The sequence below is a fragment of the Chiloscyllium plagiosum genome, chromosome 15 (assembly GCF_004010195.1).
Source record: "Chiloscyllium plagiosum isolate BGI_BamShark_2017 chromosome 15, ASM401019v2, whole genome shotgun sequence".
NCBI classification, from domain to species: domain Eukaryota; kingdom Metazoa; phylum Chordata; class Chondrichthyes; order Orectolobiformes; family Hemiscylliidae; genus Chiloscyllium; species Chiloscyllium plagiosum.
Window position 1 is genome coordinate 11716318 of NC_057724.1, and position 25916 is coordinate 11742233.

General features: G+C 42.2%; 1 protein-coding gene across 1 annotated transcript in view; it reads right to left on the reverse strand.

Annotated features, from left to right (window-relative positions):
• Nucleotides 1-1136: 1136 nt before the first annotated feature.
• Nucleotides 1137-25916, reverse strand: part of LOC122557104 (sodium/hydrogen exchanger 2-like) — a 159592-nt gene continuing 134812 nt past the window's right edge. Inside the window, exon 12 of the mRNA XM_043704423.1 lies at nt 1137-3224. Coding sequence (XP_043560358.1) covers nt 2965-3224 — 260 coding nt within the window. The 3' untranslated portion in view covers nt 1137-2964. The remainder of the gene's footprint in view (nt 3225-25916) is intronic.

Below are 25916 nucleotides of genomic sequence, written 5' to 3' on the forward strand. Positions count from 1 at the left end.
TTTAGCTGGCGTCCTGGTCCCGTGGAAGGCTTGTTCATAAGCACATTGGTTTGTGATGATAGTGGGCCTTTTCCAAGTGTGAATCTCAATCCATACTCTTCGCCTGACAGCCGAGACACAAACCACCCCCATTCAATTCCTGCAATGCTATGACATGCAAAGTTTTGAACCAGCTGATTGACTTGTGAGACTTGTATTTGCCATAATTAGTGAGTGTGAATTTTGTTTTGACCTTTTCTTGAGCTATATAGTATATTGGTGTATAAATATTCATATTACAATGCCAGGAGGATGATTGCACCATATCAGTATTAGACTTTGGCAAGATTGTAATAAATAAACTTCAGGATCCTGGACCTGCAAATGGTCGCACCCATATTAATCTGTTAGTTCAGAAAACAGAGGAGCACACAAATGCTTAAAGAATGAGTTGTTGAATTTAAGCTGGTGGGATCCCTCATATTTCAAGGCATTTAAGATCAGTAGAAACTAAGAAGTGCAGCTATTGAACCATTCTGTTTTTCTGCCTCCACTATATTGTGGGGAAGTGAGTTCCATTTTTGTATTCAAGAGTTTGTCAAATACTAGCCTGAAATATTGTGTGTGTCAAATAGTAACTCAGAGACAGAGCCAGCATCTTTATGTTCTTTTTTTACCCTGTGTCAAGCCATAACAGCACAAACCCGAACACTTACACCTCAAGGACTGCTATTCCTGTCCCAGTAATAAGTGAATCCTGCTCACCTACTTTTCACCTATTTTCTATGGGTTTCCTGACTTGGATAGGGAAGAGTTTGGACGAACCCCAGCCCTGTACTGATGACTTCCACCCACTTTAGCATGGTTTATTGGGCTAACGTGGCTAATAATTGCATGGGCCTATTGCCTGGCACCTGTCAAACACACCATTGAAAGGATTTCCTGTCAGCATCATCAATTCCCCACTTCTCCTCTTTACCTCTCCCCTCTTTATCTGACATTCCTTCTTCTCCAGTCTACCTAACATTACCTTACAATCATAGCTGTTTTGATATTTGATACTGAACTCAGTCTCAAACCTTTATGTGCAACTTTTTAAAACATCAACTAGCTGCAATATGCAATTATAGCTAGACACAACAGAATCACTGCAAATATTTCAGTGCTTAATCACAATGCTGGTTGATTCTAATTTTTTATTTTCCATAACAACAAAATGGAATTGCAGCCAATTATTGGGTATATGTACAATACATACAATTACATGGTGCATTAGCTTTCTGTACAGCACAGATACAGTATAACACTTAGTACATTACATATAATACATACAGTTACTTTGTAACACATTGTACATGAGATGATATACAATCTTCTGATGTTGCGGTATCCATCAAATAGCACTGCACATGTCCAAATTGAACGTACTTGTCTCTCTCCAGCACTTCTTTCAACATGTAAATCCTTGATGATGGAAGACATCTCTGAAGTGGGAAAGCAGTGCTCAGTAGACTGAGAACAGCAACATGAATGTGAGGTGTAGATATAACAAACGTCTGGGAGTAATTTGGAAACTCCCAGGGTTTTTCAGTCCCATGGTCCCATGACATTGTTAAAGTGCTTAATGTTTCATGCTTATGATGTTGTAGCTTTTCAGACAGATTGAAATATAATAACTTCACTTCAGGAAATTAATAATCCATCCATTATATGCAATTATTACCCAATAACTTTTTATGCATTTGGATGAGTAAAACAATTTTCAGCACTATTTACGTGATCCCCTTAAATGCCTACAAGCTTTCAAGCAGTGTCAGATGAGCTAATGATGACTAATTATACAATATATTTTCGATAGTAACAGTACATGGGGTTTGGATGTAATATCTGCCCTACTGACCACTGCAAGAGAATTTGCTTTGTACTACAATGATGACTTTAAACTACATATGGGAGCTTACAAAGTCAAAGAGACATTGGTACCTATTTTAATACACGTGTTACCCTGTATTTTGTAAATGTGTTAACACCACTAGGAAAAAGAACAGCAGGCATTAATGTCGTACAGGTTTCCCGTCACCAATATTGCTTACAACGATTCCTAGGAAATAGTCTTTTTACCTAGTATTTTGAAAGTGATATTTACCATTGTTGTGCATAAGAAGTTTTTTAATCATTGAAACAATGCTATATTCTGAAAGTGAGGAGTGATGCATTGCCAAGGTTGGATGACAAAATGAACCAGTAGCACTGATTCCTGCAGAGTTGGAGTTGGCTTACTGTTCCAGAAGGCTAACCTGCCTGGTGTCAAATGTCCTTCAACTGTTTAAAGTGAGATTTATTCTCTGAGATGGTGGATATAGTTATATGTGTAAAGATTGAGTAACCTTCAATCTGTACTCTCTAGAGTTTCGATAAATGAGAGGTGATCTGATTGAAACCTACTAGCACACAGCTGCAACAGTTTCCTAGCAGCAACTCCCCACTTCTCCTATAGACCTCTCTCCTTTTCTCCAATATTCCTTCTGGATTGGAGAGCCTACAACCAGGGGCCACAGTCTCCGAATAAGGATTAGGTGATTTAACAAAGAGGTGAGGAGGAGGCTGGTGAATCTTTGGAATTATTACCCCAGCGGGGTGTAGAAGCTTAATCTTTGAGCATGAAGTTCTGGATGATTATGACATCAGGGCATATAGGGATATCAATAGAAAGTGGTGTTAATGTATATGTAGCAGAGAAGATTTGAAGAGCTGAATGGTCAATTCCTGCTCCAATGTTCTTATAATCAACATGGTACCTGGAAATCCCATATAGAGTGAGGCTTTAGTGTTAAGATAAGGGTGAGTGCTGAATATCTCACATTGTCTGTCACATCAATTCTAGATGTTGCTTTTTGTTCCGTATATTCTACATTGGATCTGTCAATAATTGCTTCAAAGAATTACTGGAGGTGCATTAGGAATTCTGCACCTATTGCCGGTTTGTTACAATCCATTTTCGATTGTATCCTGGGAAGCGAACCTGAGCTTTAATTTGTGTGCAGGTCTTCTGTTTTCAGCATTTTTTTTCAATTCATCCTCCCCTTTTTGATTTATGTCTGTTTCATCAGAACTCTGTAGATCTTCAAGTTCTTCCTCATTAATCCATTCTGTCCTGTGAGGTTGTTGAGGAGTGACAGACATGGACTTGGGTAGCTTTGGAGATTGGTTCTCTGCGTTGTTTTTGTTGCCTCCATATCCTCCAACTGCACAAAGGAAACACAAAAGACATCTTGATATCTTCGCACAATAGAATTACCACTGAAATCTTCCAATGCAATTGCCAATTGTAGTGAGGATAGAATAGAGGTAAGCCCCAATTATAAATATTTTAATGGTACAGCCAATATCATGGAAGTGACATTGGGACTGTGTAACTCTCACTAAGTCCTGTCGTGCTGGCAACGTGCATCAGGAGAAGCCTTGGAGAAAGCTATGACTCTCCTGCTGGAGTTTGGACAGCAAGTGGCCAGCAAAGACAAAATCCTGGATATTTATTACTTGTTATGTGAGAGAGTCGGTGGGGGGGGGGGGGGGGTGCAGACAAGCTGTTGAGGCTACCTCATTGAATGTTTTTAAGACAAAGATAGATAGATTTTTGAACAGTAAAGGAATTGAGGGTTATGGTGAGAGGGTGGGTAAATGCAGCTCAGTCCATGAATGATCCGCCATGATCATGTTGAATGACGGAGTAGGCTTGATGGGCCAGATGGCCTACTTGTATTCCTACTTCTATTTCTTATGTTCTTGTGTATTGGATTTTCCTGAATGGTTTTAACTCTATAGCATGTGACTTCTTTCTGTTACACATTCCCCATGTAGAAATGGGCCTACTTGAAAGGCTGCATTTTCAGTCAGCAGCAGCGAACATTCCAGAACAAGTCACGGGGAGGCTTTGATCATGGAGCATACCCCGTCCCACTTCAATTGGGTTTTGAAGTGGGGGGATGGGGTGATCAAATCCATCAACCTGGACAGCTTTTGAATATGGGGTATCTAGTCACTGATTCAAGGACAGTCCACTCCCAGTAACCATGGTACTATATATGGGGAAGGGTGTGGTGGCAAGTTGAAGGCGAGGATGACTGCATGGTCATGGCAAGATAGTGGGAGGTGTGGGAGATGAAGGTGGAGTTGGAGGTAGAAGGAAGCAGGTCTACTCTTTCTGGTCCACAAACAGTGCAGAAAAGCAATTCCCCTTTCCCCAAAGCTCTTCTCACCTCCCTATAAACAGTCAGGTTTCTTCGAGTTTGTAAAGCCCAGCAGGTCAGTGTAAAACCTGCAAACCATGTGGAATGAGAAATTCCCAGGGTCTTTAAAACATTTAACATGCCAATCCTGCCAATAGAGAGGGTTTGCTGCCAGCCCATAATAAGGTCAGAGATTCTCCTCAGTTAACCTCTTCTCTATACCCAGTGCTACACACACATCCATGTTAACATTCTTAACGCATGAAGCCCACATGGAAAAAGTACCAGATTTGGTACAGACATTGCAAAGTCTTGTTGAATTGACAAACTAGGATTGTTGCGACAGCAATAGGATTTGGTATCATTCACATTTGGGAATTACTCCTGAAATAACAAGGGCAATGGAAAAATGGAGTATTGTAGAAGGCTTTGGAAAGTGCATTCCTTCTTTTAGTTTTGTGTGCATAGTGTATTTTTATGTAGCTGTGCATTTCAATGTTAGGGTTAAGATTCGGTAGGGTTAGGATTAGACATGAATCAGGGTTTGGATTAAGGTTAGGGATAGACATGAATCAGGATTTGGATTAGGGTTAGGATTAGACATGAATCAGGGTTTGGATTAAGGGTTAGACATGAATCAGGGTTTGGATTAGGGTTAGGGTTAGACATGAACCATCATATCATACTGGACAGAGTGCGATGAAGCTGCTCGTTTAACAAGGTGAGGTTTTACTTGTTTTTTTTCAGGAGGTCGTAAAAGACACAGGCGCCAAAAAGTCCAGGTTTTTTAGGGCCAGTTTGATTATAGCTAACAGATACTGCCTCAAGAAAAAGGCTTTCAAGGTTTTTAAAAAAAAGTTGTACAATGAAGGAGGTGTGGTCAGTTCTCCCAGCTTAGCTTTTCTCTGGTTTGGTATGGTTAACAAGCAGTCCAAAGAAGCAGGTCCATGCTGATTGTCTCTTTGACTTCTCTCCTGTAAGAATCTGGGTTTGATTTCTCCTTTTGTGCCAAAGAGTGTTTGTGGCGATTGTTGAAGGTATTTGGAATAGCCTCATTAAGTTGGGATGATATGTTGCGTTTTTGGATGGGTTAATTTACTCAGTATTCCCTTCTCTTTTGTTTGTGTTTCATTCAGTAATCTTGTAAATAAATTCTGTTTTGTTTAAACTAAGTGGTTTGACCGGCTGCATCACTCCTGGAATATCCACCTTACACCTGCCTAAAACAACCAGCAAAGTTAGCATCTGGGTTACTTTCTGGAAATGTTTGGAGGGCGTCTGGTCTGGTCCATAACAGTTTGGGGTTCATCTGGAATTTGTTCCGGAGTTCCAAATTGGAATTAGGGTTGTTGGACTCGAAGGCAGTGAGTGGCAGGTGTTAGTGTCTTTTGTTCCTGGTGTTGGATTCGGTTTGGGATAGCAATAGCTCTTTCAGTCACCAAGAGTTTTCTGGCGGGTGGGGGAAGTAACTTTTGCAAAAAGCTAAGTTTGCAAATGGCTAAAATTCTATTAAAAATGAAGCAACTTGAACTAGAGGCAAAAGACAAGGAAAGGGCAACAGAAATGGAACATTTTGAATTGATTAAAAGCAGAGGAAAGAGAAAAGGAACAAGTTGCATTAGCAGAACAAAAGGGAGGGAGAGAAAGAAAAGGAGGAGAGAAAGAAAGGGAGGAGAGAAAGCGAGAGAAGAGAGCAAGAAAGAGAGGGAGTTTGAACTTCAGAAAATGGCACTTAGACAGGAGTTCAAAAATTCACTTTCTAAAGTAGTGAGAACTCACATGGAAGAGCAGAAAGTTAAAATAGCAAAAATAGCAGCTGAAATGGCTGATGATTATGAGTTGGTTCCCAAATCAAAGTTTGGCTTCCGGAATCAGTTTCAATCCATGAGGGATAGAAATTGGGGAAAAGAGAAATCCTCGCATGGTAAGGGAAAGGTATATCTCGGTGAAGATCATAAGGATAACTTACCACAAGATAAAAAGGAAACCCTTGAAGGGGACAGAGAACTTAAAAAGCTCCAGTGGTTTCACTGCAGTAAAGTAGGCCACATGAGATCACAGTGTTGGTGGGTTAGGAAAAGCATTGGGAAACCAGATGTAGGAAAACAGGATAAATTAGTGAATTTTGTTGGAGTGGTAATGGAAAGCACAGTGGAGGTTAGAATACTGCATCAGAATGTACAACCTGGTCGGAGGTTGGTTAAGGAGGAAGTGCCATATTGTCTTAAGCCATATACCAGTGAGGGTAAAGTTTATTTGCATAGGCCAGGAGCAGCAGTTAAAGAGGTTATAATATTAAAAGAAACAGGATCCCCTCAATCTGTGATGTTGAAAGATGAGGAGATATGTACCTCTGAAGGACTATTGCCAGAAACAGTGCTGGTAGCGGGAATTCACGGTGAGACAAGACAATTATGTAGAGTGAGGTTAGAGTGTCTAGTGAAAAGTGGAGAAATAATGGACAAACTCTTAGTTCCACAAATACAATTTGTCCTTGCTAATTATATAACTGGTTCACAGGTAGGAGTGCAATCTACTGTACTTGAAGAGCCAGTGGAAACTCAAGCAATTGAACTATTGCAGGACACATATCCTGGAATTTTTCCCAACTATGCGGTAACGAGGTCACAAGGGCACCAGTTGAAACAGAAGAGATCAAAGAATAATATAGATAAGAAAGTTGAAGTGAAATTAGCAGAGACCCTGTTTGATCAAAAGGCTGAGACGAACCAGGAGCAGATACATGACAAAGCAGACATCGTTAGCTCAGATAAATTAACTGAGAGTTACAGCAAAAAGATGAAAATTTAAAACAGTTGTAACAAAAGGCAAACAAAAATAAAGAATCCAAATGTATCCCTGAATGTTATTATCTTAAAAATGATGCCTTAATGAGGAAATGGAGACCATCACATATTCAGGTGGATGAGAAATGGGCAGACGTTCATCAAGTCACAATGCCAGCGGGTTATTGAAAGGAAGTGTTGCGGGTGGCACACTTGAAGGGGTCATTTAGGAGCGAGAAAAACTCAAGCTAAACTACAGAAACATTTTTACTGGCCTGGACTGCACAAGGATGTAGTTGAAGTTTGTCAGACATGTCACACATGACAGATTATTAGAAAACCACAGGCAGTAATAAAACTCGCACCTTTAATTCCATTTCCTCCATTTGAGGAACCTATTACAAGAGTCTTAATTGATTGCGTAGGACCCCTACTTCAAACAAAAAGTGGGAATCAGTACTTGTTAACATTAATGAATGTACCCACTAGATTTCCAGAGGCCATCCCATCACAGCTAAAAGATTTATAGAGGACTTACTCAAATTTTTCACTAGATATGGACAACCTACAGAGATACAATCAGATCAAGGGTCAAACTTCACATCAAAATTATTCAAAGAAGTTATGGACAGCTTAGGAATATAACAATTCAAATCTAATGCATACCACCCAGGATCGCAGAGAGTGCTAGAGATGTGGCATCAGACATTAAAGATCATATTTGGGGCTTATAGTCAAGACAATCCAGATGATTGGGATAAGGGAATTCTGTTTGTACTTTCTTTCATCAGAGATGCACCAAATGATTTGACCAAATTCAGGCCATTTGAATTAGTTTTTGGGCATGAAGTGAGAGGACTGCTAAAATTGGTTAAGGAGAAATTGGTAAGTCAGAAGTTAGAGACCACGCATTTGGACTGTGTGTCAAAATATAGGGACTAATTAAATAGAGCGGGGGAGTTGGCTAGACAGCATTTAAAAATTTCACAGCATACAATGAAACAGGAAGCAAACAAGAAATCAGAAACTTGCAATTTTGTTGTGGGGGATAAGGTGTTGGTGTTATTTCCAGTGATAGGTGAATCTTTAAAAGCAAGGTTTAGTGGACCTTAAAAGGAAATTGAGTGAGGTGAACTATTTGCTAAGGACTCTAGACAGAAAGCAATCTCACAGAGTGTGTAATACTAATAATATGAATCTGCTCAAAAGGTATTTTGACAGGGAAGGAAAGCCAAAGGAGACTGTGTTATTGGTTACAACAGAGAGGGACGAACAAAGTTCAGAGGATTCTGAACTGGATATTCCTCAAATTAAATTGGACAATGAGGAAGTTGTCACAAACTGGTATAAATTATTGAGTTACCTTCCAGAGGAAAATCAAAATGACCTGAAAGAGTTATTACTATCACATGGGGAGTTAAGTGGAAATAAGCTGGGAAGTACTAACTAATTATGCATGAGGTAGATATTGGAGATGCTGTTCCGATTAGCAACATCCTAATGGGCATAGCCCTATAAAGTTGTCACAGGTTCAAAAGGAGATTGAACACATGCTCCAAGATGGCACAATCGAAGTGAGTAATAGTGACTGGAGCTCCCCCATAGTAATGGTGCCAAAGCCAGATGGTACCCAATGGTTATGTGTGGACTATCAAGTCAATGCCGTTACAAAGACTGATCCATATTCGATTCTACGTTTGGAAGACTGCGTTGAAAAGGTAGGACAAGTAATTTATATTTCCATGTTGGACTTGCTCAGAGGATACTGCTAGGTACCTTGGTCAGAAAGAGCAAAGGCAATTTTGGCTTTCATAACGCCAAATGGGCTGTATCAGTTTAAAGTCATACCATTTGGTATTAAAAATGCGCCAGCCACATTTCAGAGACTAACCAGTAAGGTCACTGCTGGATCACCCAACTTTGTCATATACGTAGATGACCTGGTGACTTTTAGTCACATGTGGGAGGAACATTTGCGACATTTATCAGACTTGTTTGATCGACTTCAGGAGGCAGGGTTAGTGAATTTACCAAAGCCCAAGTGCATGTTACTGAACATGGACAAATGGCTCCACGAGATGCAAAGACAAAGGTAATTGGGGAGTTTCCCATACCATTGACAAAAATAGTGGTGCTATCTTTTCTGGGATTGAGTGGATTTTATTGAAAATTTGTACCAAATTTTAGCAGTGTGGCTGCTCCACTCATTGAATTGCTAAAGAAAGGCAAGACATTTCAGTGGACAGCAGACTGTGAGAAGGCATTTGACAGCCTGAAAGCTGTGTTAACCACTGCTACAGTGTTAGCCACACCTAATTACACAAAGCCATTCAAGGTGGCTATCGATGTAAGTCATGCGGGTACCAGTACTGTGCTCTTGCTGACGAGAAGATAGAAAGACCTATCGGGTATTTCTCCAGGAAGTTGAACATTCATCAGCAGAAATATTCGACAGTTGAGAAGGAGACTTTGAGCTTGGTGTTGGCATTACACCGTTTCAATGTTTATGTTACTAGTAACGTATCTGAGATGATCGTATACACTGAGCATTACCCGATGAAATTTGTGGAGAAATTTAAGGACAAAAATGCCAGACTGTTTAGATGGAGCTTGTTGTTACAGACATTCAAATTGACAATTGTGCAGGTGGCAGAACAAGAAAACATGATTGCCAACCCATTGTCAAGGCTTGAATGAGAAAGAGAGGCATTCGGTGGCAGGAGTAAACCAGACTGAAACAGAGTGTAGTACAGCAAGTTTGCATGATTATTGTCAATGTAATGTAATGGGATTGTATTCACTGGAGTTTAGAAGGTTAAGGGGAGATCTAATAGAAACTTACAAGATAATACATGGCTTGGAGAGGGTGGACGCTAAGAAATTGTTTCCGTTAGGTGAGGAGTCTAGGACCCGTGGGCACAGCCTTAGGATTAGAGGGGGAAAATTCAGAACAGAAATGCGGAGACATGTCTTCAGCCAGAGAGTGGTGGGCCTGTGGAATTCATTGCCGTGGAGTGCAGTGGAGGCCGGGACGCTAAATGGCTTCAAGGCAGAGATTGATAAAGTCTTGATGTCACAAGGAATTAAGGGCTACGGGGAGAATGCTGGTAAGTGGAGTTGAAATGCCCATCAGCCATGATTAAACGGCAGAGTGGACTCGATAGGCCGAATGGCCTTACTTCCACTCCTATGTCTTATAGTCTTATGGTCTTATCTGTGTGTTGTAGAATACCAACAGTTTAAGATTAAGGGGTTTTAAAATCAAGCCATCTTTGGTTATTGATTTTTTTTTAAGGGTGAAGGTGTAACAAAGCTGCTCCTTTAACAAGGTTACAGAACATAGAACATAGAAAGGTACAGCACAGAACAGGCCCTTTGGCCCACGATGTTGTGCCAAGGATTAATCCTAATGTAAAATAAAATAACTTAACCTACACACCCCTCAACTCACTGCTATCCATGTGCATGTCCAGCAGTCGCTTAAATGTCCCTAATGACTCTGCTTCCACTACCACCGCTGGCCACGCATTTCTTGCATTCACAACTGTCTGTGTAAAGAACCTACCTCTGACGTCCCCTCTATATTCTCCTAATATCTTAAAACTATGACTTCTCGTGCAGTCAATCCTGTCCTGGGGAAAAGTCTATGGCTATTGACTCTATCCATTCCTTTCATTATTTTGTACACCTTGATCAAGTCACCTCGCTTCCTCCTTCTCTCCAGAGACAAAAGTCCGAGCTTAGTCAACCTCTCTTCATAAGGTAAGCCCTCCAGTCCAGGCAGCATACTGGTAAACCTTCTTTGCACACACTCCCAAGCCTCTGTATCTTTCCAATAGTAGGGTGACCAGAAGTGGACACAATATTCCAAGTGTGGGTCTCACCAGGGACTTGTAGAGCTGTAGCAAAACCTCACAGCTTTTAAACTCAATCCCCCTGTTAATGAAAGCCAAAACATCATATGCTCTCTTAACAACCCTATCCACTTGGATGGCAACTTTGAGGGATCTATGTATTTGAACACCAAGATCCCTCTGTTCCACCACACTGCCAAGAATCCTGTCTTTAATCCTACATTCAGCATTTGAGTTCAACCTTCCAAGATGCATCACTTCACATTTATCCAGGATGAACTCCATCTACCATTTTTCAGCCCAGCTCTGCATCCTGTTATGTTGTCCTTGTTTTTTTTCCAGGAAGTCATAAAAGACACAGGCACCGAAAAGTCCAGGTTTGGATTGGTTTCAGGGCCAGTTTGATTATAGCTAACAGATACTGCCTCAGGAAAAAGGCTTTCACGTTCTTTAAAAAAAAACTTGTATAATAAAAGGGGTGTGGTCAGTTCTTGAAACGCAGCTTTTCTCTGGTTTGGTTTGGTTAACAAGCAGTGTGTTGTAAAAGCTACTGGACCCAAAGAAGCAGGTCCATGCTGATCCTCGCTCCGACTTCTCTCCTGTAAGAACCTGGCTTTGATTTCTCCTTTTGTACCAAAGGTTGTTTATGTGGATTGTTGGAAATATTTGGAACAGCATTATTAACTCGGGATGATCTGTTGGGTTTTCGAATCAGTTAAATTATTTGGTACTCTCGTCTCATTTGTTTGTATTTTATTCAGTAATCTTGTAAATAAATTCTGTTTTGTTTAAACTAAGTGGTTTGACCAGCTGCATCACTCCTGGAATATCCACTGTACACCTGCCTAAAACAACCAGCAAAGTTAGCATCTGGGTTACTTTCTGGAAATGTTTGGCGGGCGTCTGGTCTGGTCCATAACAGTTTGGGGTTCACCTGGAATTTGTTCCGTAGTTCCAAATTGGGATTAGGGTTGTTGGACTCGAAGGCAGTGAGCGGCAGGTGTTAGTGTCTTTTGTTCCTGGTGTTGGATTCGTTTTGGGATAGCAATAGCTCTTTCAGTCACCAAGAGTTTTCTGGCGGGTGGGGGAAGTAACTTTTGCAAAAAGCCAAGTTTGCAAATGGTTAAAGCCAAACTGCTGAAATTAGCAGACAAGCTGGAGCTGGAGCTGACTCCTTCCGTGAGGAAAGGAGAGATAATTACAGCAATAGCTCAATAGTTAAAATTGTTGCTTTCTTGAACTGTTTTGAGGAGGCCTGGCCTGGTCCATAACACAGAGTCTGCCATCTCTTTGAAAGGACTACACAGGAAGTGCTAGCTCTTTCTACTTAATCTTGCCAGTGTAAGTGCTGAATGTCTGTGTACACAGTGAAGTGAGGTATAGGCTAATTAGGAATTGAATAGCAGGGATCAATAGGTTTTTATATACCAAGGTATTTAAAGGATATGATAATGTTGCTGTGATACTGAAGATGGAATCAAAGTGGAAAGCTAGCCTTAGTTGCACTGAATGAGGGCGTAGAAGGATGGGTTGGTAAATTTGCAGATGTCATGAAGGCTGGTAGAGTTGTGGATAGTGATGAAGGATGCTGTAGGTTACAGAGGGACATAGATAAGCTGCAGAGCTGGTCTGAAAGGTAACAATGTGGAAAAGTATAAGGTGATTCACTTTGGAAAGAGTGACAGGAATAGAAAGTACTGGACTAATGGTAAGACTCTTGGTAGTGTAGATGAGCAGAGGGATCTCAATGTCCAGGTACATAGATCCTTGAAAGTTGCCACCCAGGTTGATAGGGTTGTTAAGGCGGCATACAGTGTGTTAGCTTTTATTGGTAGAGGCATTGAGTTTTGGAGCCATGAGGTCATACTGTAGCTATACAAAACTCTGGTCCGGCCGCACTTGGAGTATTGCGTACAGTTCTGATCACCACATTATAGGAAGGATGTGGAAGCTTTGGAAAGGATTCACAAGAGATTTACGAGGATGTTGCCTGGTGTGGAGGGAAGGTCTTATGAGAAAAGGTTGAGGGTCTTGAGGCTGTTTTTGTTAGAGAGAAGAAGGTTGAGAGTGACTTAATTGAGACACATAGACAATCAGAGGGTTAGCTAGGATGGACAGTGAGAGCCCTTTTCCTCAGATGGCGATGGCTTGCACAAGGGGACACAGCTTTAAATTGAGGGGTGATAGATATCAGACAGATGTCAGAAGTAGCTTCTTTACTCAGAGAGTAGTAAGGGTGTGGAGCGCCCTACCTGCAACAGCAGTAGATTCGCCAAGTTTAAGGGCATTTAAATGGTCATTGGATAGGCATATGGACAAGAATGGAAGAGTGTAGTTAGATGGGCTTCACATTAGTTTCACAGGTCGGTGCAACATCGAGGGCTGAAGGGCCTGTACTGCGCTGTAATGTTCTATGTTCTAAGTTCTATGAATGGTGGAAGCAGACTTGAAAGTTGACCGAGCCTGTTCCTGTTCCAATGTCCTATGTTAAGACCACAAGACCATAAGAAATAAGAGTGGAAGTAAGGCCATTTGGCCCATCGAGTCCACTCCGCCATTCAATCATGGCCGATGGGCATTTCAATGCTACTTACCCACACTCTCCATATCCCTTAATTCCTTGTGAGGTTAAGAATTTATCAACGTCTTCCTTGGAGACATTTAACATCCCGGCCTCCACTGCGCTCCATGGCAATGAATTCCACAGGCCCACCTCTTGCTGAAGAAATGTCTCCTCATTTCCGTTCTAAATTGACCCCACCTAATTCTAAGGCTGTGCTCACAAGCCCTAGTATCCCCTGCCTGACGGAAACAATTTCCCAGCATCCATGCATTACCTTGTAAGGTTCTATTAGCTCTCCCCTTAACCTTCTAAACTCTAATGAATACAATCCCAGGATCCTCAGCCGAACAGCGTATGTGAAGCCTACCATTCCTGGGATCATCCATGTGAATCTCCGCTGGACACGCTCCAGTGCCAGTATACCCTTCCCGAGGTATGGGGCCCAAAACTGGATACAGTATTCCAAATGGGGCCTAACCAGGGCTTTATAAAATCTCAGTAGCATATCACTGCTTTTACATTCCTCCTGAGATAAATGACAACATTACATTTGCTTTCTTAACCATGGACTCAACCTGCAAGTTAATTTTAGAGAATCCTGGACTAGCACTCCCAGATCCCTTTGTACTTTGGCTTTATGAATTTTCTCACCGTTTATAAAATAGTCCATTCCTGTCCAAAGTGCAAGAGCTCACATTTGCTCACATTGAATTTCATCAGCCATTTCTTGGACCATTCTCCTAAACTATCTAAATCTTTCTGTAGCTTCCCCACCTCCTCAGAACTACCTGCCTGTCCACCTAACTTTGTATCATCAGCAAACTTTGCCAGAATGCCCCAGTCTCTTTGTCCAGCCTTAACACTGAATCCTGCAGGACACCACTTATTACCAGCTGCAATTCCGAAAAAGAACCTTTTATCCCAAATCTCTACCTTCTGTCAGACAGCTAATCCTCAATCCATGCCAGTAGCTCACCTCGAACACCATGGGCCCTCACCTTACTCAGCAGCCTCCCGTGAGTCACCTTATCAAAGACCTTTTGGAAGTCTAGATAGATACCATCCACTGGGTTTCCCTGGTCTAACCTACTTGTTACCTCTTCAAAGAATTCTAACAGGTTTGTCAGGCATGACCTCCCCTTACTAAATCCATGCTGTCTTGTTCTAATTTGACCCTGCACTTCCAAGAATTTAGAAATCTCATCCTTAACGATGGATTGTAGAATTTTACCTACAACCGGCGTTAGGCTAATCGGCCTATAATTTTCCATCTTTTGTCTTGATCCTTTCTTGAACAAGGGGGTTACAACAGTGATTTTCCAATCATCTGGGACATTCCCTCACTCCAGTGATTTTTTGAAAGATTACAACGAATGCCTCCGCTATTTCCTCAGTCACCTCCCTCAAAACTCTAGGATGTAGCCAATTGGGGCCAGGAGATTTATCAATTTTTAGACATTTTAGCTTTTCAAGTACTTTCACCTTTTTTCATGGCCACCATACTCAACACTGCTCTTGACTCTCCTTAATTGTTGGAATATTACTCATGTCTTCCACTGTGAAAACTGACACAAAGTACTTATTAAGTTCGTCAGGTATTTCCGTATCTCCCAGTACTGGCCTTCCTGCATCAATTTGGAGCAGCCCATTGCCTCTCATTTGTTTCTTATGTATTGAAAGAGACTTTTACTATCATTTCTAATATTACTGGCTAGCTTACCCTCATATTTGATCCTCTCCTTCCTTATTTCTCTCTTTGTTATCTTCTGTTTGTTTTTGTGTTCTTCCCAATCTTCTGATTTCCCAGTGCTCTTGGCCACTTTATAGGCTCTCTCTTTTTCTGTGATACATTTCCTGAGTTCCTTCGTCAGCCATGGTTGTCTAATCCCCCCCCCCCCCCCCCCCCCCACAAACACCCCCGGGTAATTTTTCTTTTCTTTGGGATGTATCACTGCACTGTGTCCTCAATTACACCCAGAAACCCATGCCATTGTTGTTCTACTGTCTTCCCAGTAGGCTCTGCTTCCAGTCGATTTTCATCAGTTCCTCTCTCATGCCCCTTTATTTAACTGTAACTGTAAAACTGCTCTTACTTATAGCTCATGTAATTACGAGTCAAACACATTGTTACGTATAGGGTGTGAACTTCTGTGCAGGTTGTGTGCTTACAGCAAGGTTCTTTAGTTCTGCGTATGGTTCAGTGGTCCTAGAATTGAACTAGCAACCTGAAGTTTAAATTTCAACAGGGCAAGTTGTGAAATTTAATTTAATTACTCTTCCGTCAGGAAAATCAATCATGTATGCTGTCAAATTCTCATTAAAAACTCAGCTAGCTTATTAATATCCATCGAGGAAGGAGATCTTTGCCCTCTGTATATTTTTAGCATCACAGTTGACTCACGATGAGGGAGAAAGTTTATCAGGGATCGGCAGGAATGTCGATTTCAGGTTGCAATCAGATCAGCCATGATCTTACTGAATGGCGGAACAGACTCAAGGGGCTGAATGGCCTTCTATTAGTATGTTTCCCCTAAAGTGCTACTTTGGGAGACCAACGCTGATAAAGGATGACCCCTGTCAGATATATCAGCTAATACTAGACTTCTCTATCACCTCTGAAAGGCTTCAGTGTTGACTCTCAGCCTCTGGTCAAACTGAAGGCAATACCTCACTGCTCCCCTTACCCCTGACAAAGCACCACTTTGAGGAAGCACTGAGACAAACATGTTCTGTAGCTGGGTGAATAAAGGACATATAATTTCTCCTGGTTGAGAGCAATCTGCTTGAACAATGAAGTATGCAGGAATAAAGCTGCACCCTCATTTAGTTTTATTTATTCATAACGTGGGACTATTACTGGTTGGGCCAGCATTTATTGTCCAGAGGGTAGTTAAGAGTTAGCCACATTGCTGTGGTCTGGAGTCACAAGTCAGGCCAGACCAGGTAAGGACAGCTGATTGTCTTTAGCAAACCACATGTGTTTTTAAACTTCTTTTTGATGTTTTAGTAGCAGGTTCATATCACACAATATCAGCACTTTTTTCAAACTAAGTACAAAAGCCATACACAAATTGGGCTACTAATGCACTCACTATTCGACTTGGAATGATTCCATTGCCCTTAGGTGATTCTAAGGTTAAGGTATGCTTGAAATAAAATATCAGGTTTGATAGAAAAGGCAATACGTCTTACGACACGAAATATAGAAAAAAAATCTGAGCCTGAACATTATGACTTACTTTGAGATGAAGGGAGTAATTTTACTGGGCTTTGCCAGGCAGGAAGCTCACCAAATAATATGGAATTCAGGTTTAACATCCCCACACAATATGACATAGAGACTTCAGTAGAGAATATATCCAGATACAGGGTCAAACCAAGCTCAATCTTGTCAGTTATCTACTGGCACTGGCATGCTCACTAATTATTTAGATTGCTGCAAGCAACACATTAGAGCTGTGTTCAGCTAGATTTCTGCAAGTATCACTGAACTAGCATGTATAAACATTCCAGAACACAAATTTCATTGATCTATGATCTACCTTGAGACTTGCGTTTGTTGGCTAAACAGTATGACAGTTGCCTGGGAAATGAGCGCTCTCTTACTATCCCCCCTAGTCCAGGAACTCCCCACATATGTTCGAGACACCACCCATGCCCTCCACCTCCTCCAAGACTTCCGTTTCCCCGGCCCCCAACGCCTCATCTTCACCATGGATATCCAATCCCTCTACACCTCCATCCGCCATGACCAGGGCCTCCAAGCCCTCCGTTTTTTCCTTTCCAGACGTTCCCAACATTATCCTTCCACCGACACTCTCATTCGTTTGGCCGAACTGGTCCTCACCCTTAACAATTTCTCCTTCGAATCCTCCCACTTCGTCCAGACCAAAGGGGCAGCCATGGGCACCCGCATGGGCCCCAGCTATGCCTGTGTCTTTGTTGGCTACGTAGAACAGTTGATCTTCCGTAATTACACCGGCACCACTCCCCACCTCTTCCTCCGCTACATTGATGACTGCATTGGTGTCACCTCGTGCTCCCGCGAGGAGGTTGAGCAATTCATTAACTTCACCAACACATTCCACCCTGACCTTAAATTTACCTGGACCATCTCTGACACCTCGCTCCTCTTCCTGGACCTCTCCATCTCCATTAATGACGACCGACTTGACACTGACAGTTTTTACAAACCCACCGACACCCACAGCTACCTGGATTACACCTCTTCCCACCCTACCTCCTGCAAAAATGCCATCCCGGATTCCCAATTCCTCCGCCTCTGCCGTATCTGCTCCCAGGCGGACCAGTTCCACCACAGAACACACCAGATGGCCTCCTTCTTTAGAGACCGCAATTTCCCTTCCCACGTGGTTAAAGATGCCCTCCAACGCATCTCATCCACATCCCCGCACCTCCGCCCTCAGACCCCTCCAAACGTAACAAGGATAGACTGCCCCTGGTGCTCACCTTCCACCCTACCAACCTTCGCATAAACCAAATCATCCGCCGACATTTCCGCCACCTCCAAAAAGACCCCACCACCAGGATATATTTCCCTCCCCACCCCTTTCCGCCTTCCGCAAAGACCGTTCCCTCAGTCACTACCTGGTCAGGTCCACGCCCCCCTAAGGGAACGGGTAGACAATGCAGGGATACCCTGTGGCCATTCCCCTCAATAACAAATATACCGTTTTAGATACTGTTGGGGGGGATGACTTACCAGGGGTAAGCCATGGGGTACTTTGTCCTTGTTGCTCAGAAGGGAAGGTGGGAGAGGAGTAGAGCATTAGTCATTGGGGACTCCATAGTTAGGGGGACAGATAGGAGGTTCTGTGGGAGCGAGAGATACTCGCGGTTGGTATGGTGCCAGGGTCCGTGATGCCTCAGCTCATATTTTCAGGAACCTTAAGAGGGAGGGGGAGCAGCCCCAAGGCGTGGTCTCCATAAGCATCAATGACATAGGGAGGAAAAAGGGATGGGGATGTAAGGCAGAAATTCAGGGAGCTAGGGCGGAAGCTTAGAGCTGGAACAAACAGAGTTGTTATCTCTGTTTTGTTAACCTTAACACGTGCTAGTGAGGCGAGGAATAGGGAGACAGAGCAGTTGAACACATGGCTACAGGAATGATGCAGGATGAAGAGTTTTGGATACCTGGATAATTGGGGCTCCTTCTGGGGTAGGTGGAATCTCCACAAATGGGATGGTCTACATCTGAACCAGAGGAGTACCAATATCCTGGAGGAGGAAGTTTGCTAATGCTCTTCGTGAGGGTTTAAACTAATTCAGTAGGGGAGGTGGGAACTGGATTTTAGCTCCATTGTACAAGAGTTTGAGAGTAGTGAGGTCATGAATAAGGTTTCAAGGTTGCAGGAGTGCACTGGCAGGCAGGTGGTTTGAAGTGTATCTACTTCAATGTCAGGAGCATCCGGAATAAGGTGGGTGAACGTGCAGCATGGGTTGGTACCTGGGATTTTGATGTTGTGGCCATTTCAGAGACATGGGTAGAGTAGGACAGGAGTGGTTGTTGCAGATTCCGGGATTTGGATGTTTCAGTAAGATCAGGGAAGGTGGTAAAAGAGGGGGAGGTGTGGCATTGTTAGTCAAGGACAGTATTACAGTGGCAGAAAGGACATTTGATGAGGACTCATCTACTGAGGTAGTGTGGGCTGAGGTTAGAAACAGGTAAGGAGAGGTCACCCTCTTGGGAGTATTCTACAGGCCTCCAAAAGGTTCCAGAGATGTAGAGGAAAGGATTGCAAATGTGATCCTGGATAGCAGTGAAAGTAACAGTGTAGTTGTTATTGACCGGAAATGCTATAGTTCGAGTAACTTAGATGGGTCAGTTTTTGTCTAATGTGTGCAGGAGGGTTTCCTGACACAATATATAGACAGGCCAAGAAGAGGCGAGGCCACATTGGATTTGGTACTGGGTAATGCACTGGACCAGCTGTTGGATTTGGAGGTAGGTCAGCACTTTGGTAATCATGACCATAATTTGGTTGCGTTTACTTTAGCGATGGAAAGGGACAGGTATATACCACAGGGCAAGAGTTATAGCTGGGGGAAAGGCAATTATGATGCGATAAGGGAAGATTTAGGATGCATAGGATTGGAAAGGAAACCACAGGGGATGGGCACAATTGAAATGTGGAGCTTGTTCAAGGAAGAGTTACGGCATGTCCTTGACAAGTATGTACCTGTCAGGCAAGGAGCAAGTGGTCGAGTGGTAAGGAGGCTTATGTAACTATGAGACATAAAGGCTCAGTTAGGGCACTTGAGAGTTACAAGTTAGCCAGGAAGGACCTAAAGAGAGAGCTATGAGAGCCAGGATAGGACTTGCGAATATCTTTGGAAAGTAAAATCAAGGAGAACCCCTAAGCTTTCTACAGGTATGTCAGGAATAAAAGAATGACTAGAGTAAGATAGGACCAGTCAAGGACAGTAGTGGGAAGTTGTGTGTGGAGTCTGAGGAGATAGGAGAGGCACTAAATGAATATGTTTTGTAAATATTCACACAGGAAAAGACAATGTTGTCAAGGAGAATACTGAGACACAGACTACTGGACTTGATAGGATTGAGGTTCATAAGGAGGTGTTAGCAATTCGAAAGTGTAAAAATAGATAAGTCCCCTGTGCTGGATGGGATTTATCATAGGATTCTCTGAGAAGCCAGGGAGGAGATTGCAGAGCCTTTGGCTTTGATCTTTATGTTGTCATTGTCTACAGGAATAGTGCCAGAAGACTGGAGGATAGCAAACGTTGTCCCCATGTTCAAGAAGGGGAGTAGAGACAACCCTGGTAATTATAGACCAGTGAGCCTTACTTTAGTTGTAGGTAAAGTGTTGGAAAGGGTTATAAGAGATAGGATTTATAATCACCTAGAAAGAAATAAGTTGATTAGGGATAGTCAATACGGTTTTGTGAAGGGTAGGTCATACCTCACAAACTTTACTGAGTTCTTTGAGAAGGTGACCAGACACTGGATGAGGGTAAAGCAGTTGATGTGGTGTATACGGATTTCAGTAAAGTTTGATAAGGTTCCACATGGTAGGCCAATACAGAAAATATAGAGGTATGGGATTGAGGGTGATTTAGTGATTTGGATCAGAAATTGGCCAGCTGTAAGAAGACAGTGTGTGGTGGTTGATGGGAAATGTTCATCCTGGAGTTCAGTTACTCATGGTGTACTACAAGGATCTGTTTTGGGGACACCGCTGTTTGTCATTTTTATAAATGGATGAGGGCATCAAAGGATGGGTTAGTAAATTTGACACTAAAGTCGGTGGAGTTGAGGACAGTGCGGAAGGATGTTGCAGGTTACAGTGGGACACAGATAACATGCAGAGCTGGGTTGAGAGATGGCAAATGGAGTTCAATGCGAAAAAGTGTGAGGTGATTCACTTTGGAAGGAGTAACATGCATGGGGTTTTGTACACTACATTGGTTTTGCTCATGCTGGGTATTGGGTCCTTTGTCCTGGTGAGTTACTATCCACGTTACTATATATCAAGAATATTGCTGAACTGACAGCCAGACTACTGCGACCACTAGGACTCATAACAGCACACAAACCAACAGCCACTCTCAGACAACAACTCACCAGGACGAAGGACCCAATACCCAGCATGAGCAAAACCAATGTAGTGTACAAAATCCCATGCATGTTACTCCTTCCAAAGTGAATCCTTCCGCAAGGACTGCACAAAACACTACATAGGACAAACAGGAAGACAGCTAATGATCCGCATCCACGAACACCAACTAGCCACGAAATGACACGACCAGCTATCCTTAGTAGCCACACACGCAGATGACAAACAACATGAGTTCGACTGGGACAACACTACTATTATAGGACAAGCCAAACAGAGAACAGCCAGGAAATTCCTAGAGGCATGGCACTCACCCACAAATTCTATCAACAAACACATCGACCTGGACCCAATATACCGGCCACTGCAGCGGACAGCTGGAACTGACAACCGGAAGCGGCAGAGACAAACCACTATAAATGCCGGAGGAAACAACACAGAAGCGCTTCACAGGAGGCTCCCAAGCACTGAGGATGTCACCTAGACAGGGGACGAAACGTCTGCAACACAAATTCCCAGCTCGGCGAACAGGATTTATATCTTCCAGAATGTTATGAACAAGTTATAGAGTCAGAGTCCTACAAAATGGAGACAGGTCCTTTGGCCCAAACTGGTCCATGCCAACCAAAATGTCTGTCCATGTTAACCCCATTTCCCTGCACTTGGCCCATATGCATCTAATCCTTTCCTCTCCATGTATTTGTCCAAATGCCTTTTAAATGTTGTTAATGTACCTGCCTCAACCACTTCCGCTGGCAGCACATTCAATATGCATACCACCCTTTGTGTAAAAAAGTTGCCCCTCAGGTTCCCTTTTATTCTTTTCCCTCTAACCTTAAACTAATTCCCTCCAGTCCTCGATTCCCCAACCCTGGGGAAAGGACTGAGTGCATTCACCCTATCCATGCCTCTCATAATCTTATACATGTCTAAAAGATCACCCTTCAGTTTCCTATGCTCTAAAGAAAAGAGTCCGAGCTTGTCCAAGCTCTCCCAATAACTCAGATCATTGAGTCCTGGCAACATCCTTATAAATTTTTTCTGCTCTCTTTCCAGTTTAATAACATCCTCCTAATAGCAAGATGACCAAAACTGAACACAATACTCCACGTGCGGCCTCACCAACATCCTGTACAACTGCAACATAACGTCTCAACTTCTATAGTCAATGCCATGAAGAAGACCAGTGTGCCAAAAACCTTCTTTACTGCCCTGTCTACCTGTGACTCCACTTTCAGAGAACCATGCACCTGAACTCCAAGGTCCCTCTCTTCCACTACACTCCTTAAGGTCTGACCATTCACCATGTTCAATTCCAGCTCCAAAATGCCAGGTCATTGGTAGAGATACTAGAGTAGAAAATAATATAGTTCTATATGCTATCAGTCAAACTATGATTTGACTTTCCAAAATGTAAGACATCATGCTTATCTATATTAAACTCTATTTGCCATTTCTCACCCCAAGGTCCTGATCGAGCTCTTGGAGATTGTATAAGTATCATTTTGGTTAAGACTGCGCCCATAGGTTGGATACTTGGTTGGATGCTGCTGTCGCCTAAAGTTTGGAAGTTAAATCCTCAAAGGAATGGATCTGGAATACTACTGGAGCCTCTTGATAAAGTTCAAAGTATCAAAGGACTTTGTGGTTGAAATTAGTACCATATGCACTGATGGGACTACCTCGTAAATCCATGCAATCTGTCTTTGTTGTATCTGCTATTTAGTAGATAATTTGTAATGCATATTGACTGTGATTTGCCTGTTAATTCATGTTGATTTTAGTTTGATTGTTGAAGTTATTAAAAGTGAAAGTGTGTTCATTGGTTTTCTCGTTGTTATAATTTGATAAATTTGATTTGTTTCGTTTGTCAGTCTCCATTATATAACAACATGTAAGTAAGTATAGAAATGGTAGGGTAGAGCAAATGAATGCATGGTTGTGGTAAGACTGAAAGAGGGAGTACTTTACATTCCAGTGACAATGGGACTAGTTCTGAGGAAGGTGTACAGGCTGGACAAGTTGCACTTAAATAGAACCAGACCCAACTTCCTTGCAGGACAACTTGTTAGAGCTACTGAGGAGACTCAGAACTAACTTAGCAAGAGTTTGGCAACCAAGAGATAACATTAAAGAAGAACATCAGAGTGAACAGAGAATTGGTAGGGATACTCGAGTAGGAAATAATATAGTTCTATATGCTGTCAGATTAAGTTATTACGTACTACTGTCTAAATCAGAGGTGCTGTACCTTTATGTAAAATTAGATGCAGGTAGATATATTAAATATGATGTTGTGGTCATGATGGAGATCTAATTCCACAGAGCGCAGGATTTCGATACAAGATTGTCCGGAAAGTTAGGGAAGGTAAGAAAGGAGGAAAGTCATAATATTGGTTAAGGAGAATATTATAATGCTGAAGAGGGAGGATGTCCCAGAGGGACCAAGGTCTGAGCTAGTTAAAGCTAACGTCCCTTTACATAGGCAGGGTGTATTCTATGGACCACCAAATAATGGGAAAGACACAGAGGAACAATTTTGCAAGGAAATCAGAAAGAGGTGGGGGAATTATCAAATAGTTATATCTGCGGGCTTTAGTAAGCCTATTATAGACTGAGATAGTTATCATGAAAAGGGCAGTGGAAAGAAAGAGTTTCTAGAGTATTATTAAAGTCTGTATTGAGCATTTAGATGCAGAGAGCAGCATATTCCTTGTAATTTTCTGCATATCTAAACCACAATCACTGGGGAATAAGTTGGGCTCCAAACGTTTGCACAGCCAAACTTCTCATGTCTGTCTACTCAAACATACAGCTCTCCTCTGGCATCTCTCATTCCTGGATTGTCCCCCTATATCTGAAGCTACAGTCTGTTGGCTAAGTTGAACCCATGCTCTAAATTAAGACTACAACATTTTATTGTGATTGAATGTTTAGGGGCCAGGAATATATGCAAGTAATTTTCTGTTTTCATATTTCACTTTCAATAGCTTCCCAGACTAAAAAAAAGTTGAGTTCCCTTCAGGGTATCTACAGATACTAGTAAAGTAAATACAATAAAATTGATGCTGGAAGACATTTTGGTAATGATCAGAGTGAAATTGGATCTCAGTGCATCAGATTTTCAGGCAGGAAGCTAACGTAAAGCGGTCCAATTCAGTGATCCAGCAGTAGCTTGCTGATACTAACTCATGGACACTAGCAGATCAACTTGCAATGTTGTAGCTGCTGACCTGAGGGACAGATTGAGTTTATTTTCTCATTCATGGGATGTGTGCATCATGAGTGAGGCCAAAGTTTTTGCTCATCCCTAATTGCCCAGAGGCTGTTAAGAATCAACCATATTGCTGTGGGTCTGACGTCAAATATAGATCAGGAGAGCATTTTTCCTTTAATAAAGGATATGAGTGAACCTAATGGGATTTTACTACAATTGATAGTAGTTACACAACGGCCATTCGGCTGGCTATTTATTGAATTTATATTTCGCTATTTGCAATGGTAGGATTTGATCTGATGACCTCCGAACAATAGCCTAAGGTTCTGATCCTCGTCTCATGACATGACCAATGCCTTACGATTCCTCCTAGGAACACTGTCTGATTTTTCAATACCAATTCTAAACTGGAACATGTAGGGATATAAACATCATGAGCATCTCCTGGGAGCCTTTAGTAAGAACTGGACATCATATAAGTGCAAATTGATAAATGTTTACTAAGTATTCACACCAAGTACAGGTTGAACTGCACTACAGTAGACACTTCCTCTATTTGTTGCCAGTCTCATGTGACATTAAATCATCTGATATCACAATGATGCTGTCTAGCTACTGACATATAGCTATTAATCACATATACCATAGGGCAGAGAGTATCGTTCACATTACATCTCACTGCACATCCACTGCGAGTAAAGCTTCATTTTTAATGTATCCCAAAGGTGTAGAGTGAGCTTTGTACATAAATAAAAGGCAGCAGAAGTCAGGTTAAACAGTCACAAATGTTATATATTGCACACAGCTTATGCATTGCAAGCTGTATCTCAAAACGTGTTCCAGACATTACAAGGAAATAAAGTTATTGTTGAGATAAACTAGGTGACTGACAAATTAGGTTTTGGTGCTGGTCTGATGCCAGCGTGCCTCAATTGGAAACAGTCTATAACGTAATGCACCCCAGGTTAGTAACATTAAATAGTTTCAGACAGATAATTTAGACTAATGTCAGGCAGTTGGTATTATGATATGGAAGGACCTAATCTTCATTTATTGTGAATCAATGGGTTTGTAAGTTACCTGTTCCAAAATATTTTTTTTTAACTGAACATTTCATTTCTCACCCCTTCTATTCATCCATGATTCCAACTGTGCCATTACATTATGCTTGTATTACACTGGATTCAGGAACTGGTGTCAAGTTCTGGATGTCACATTCTGTGACTCCCCTATCATAATAACTCAATTTGCTTTATTCTTATGCATTTTGCATTTATTGAATGAATTAGGGCATTTTGAACAACAATTTGTGTATGGAATTCCACAAAAGCTCAGGCAATGCCGAGGTAATGAAGCGGAGTGAACATGGGGATGATCGACAGAGTAGCAGCTTCCAGAGAAATTTCTCAGGAGCAATTCTTAGGTCAAACTCAGTCAGAGCAAGAGCAGGAGAGAGAGAGGATCGAGCTCAGTCGGAGAGGGAGAGGGAGAGGGAGGGAGTCAAGCTCAGTCAGAGCAGGAGAGGGAGACGGCGATGGAGAAGGAGAGCTCAATTGGAGAGGGAGAGGGAGGGGGCAAGAGAGGAAGAGGGAGAAGGAGTGGGAAAGGAAGCAGGAGAGGGAGAGGATCGGGCTCAGTCGGAGAGGGAGAGGGAGAGGAAGAGCTCAGTCGGAGAGGGAGAGGGAGCAGCAGA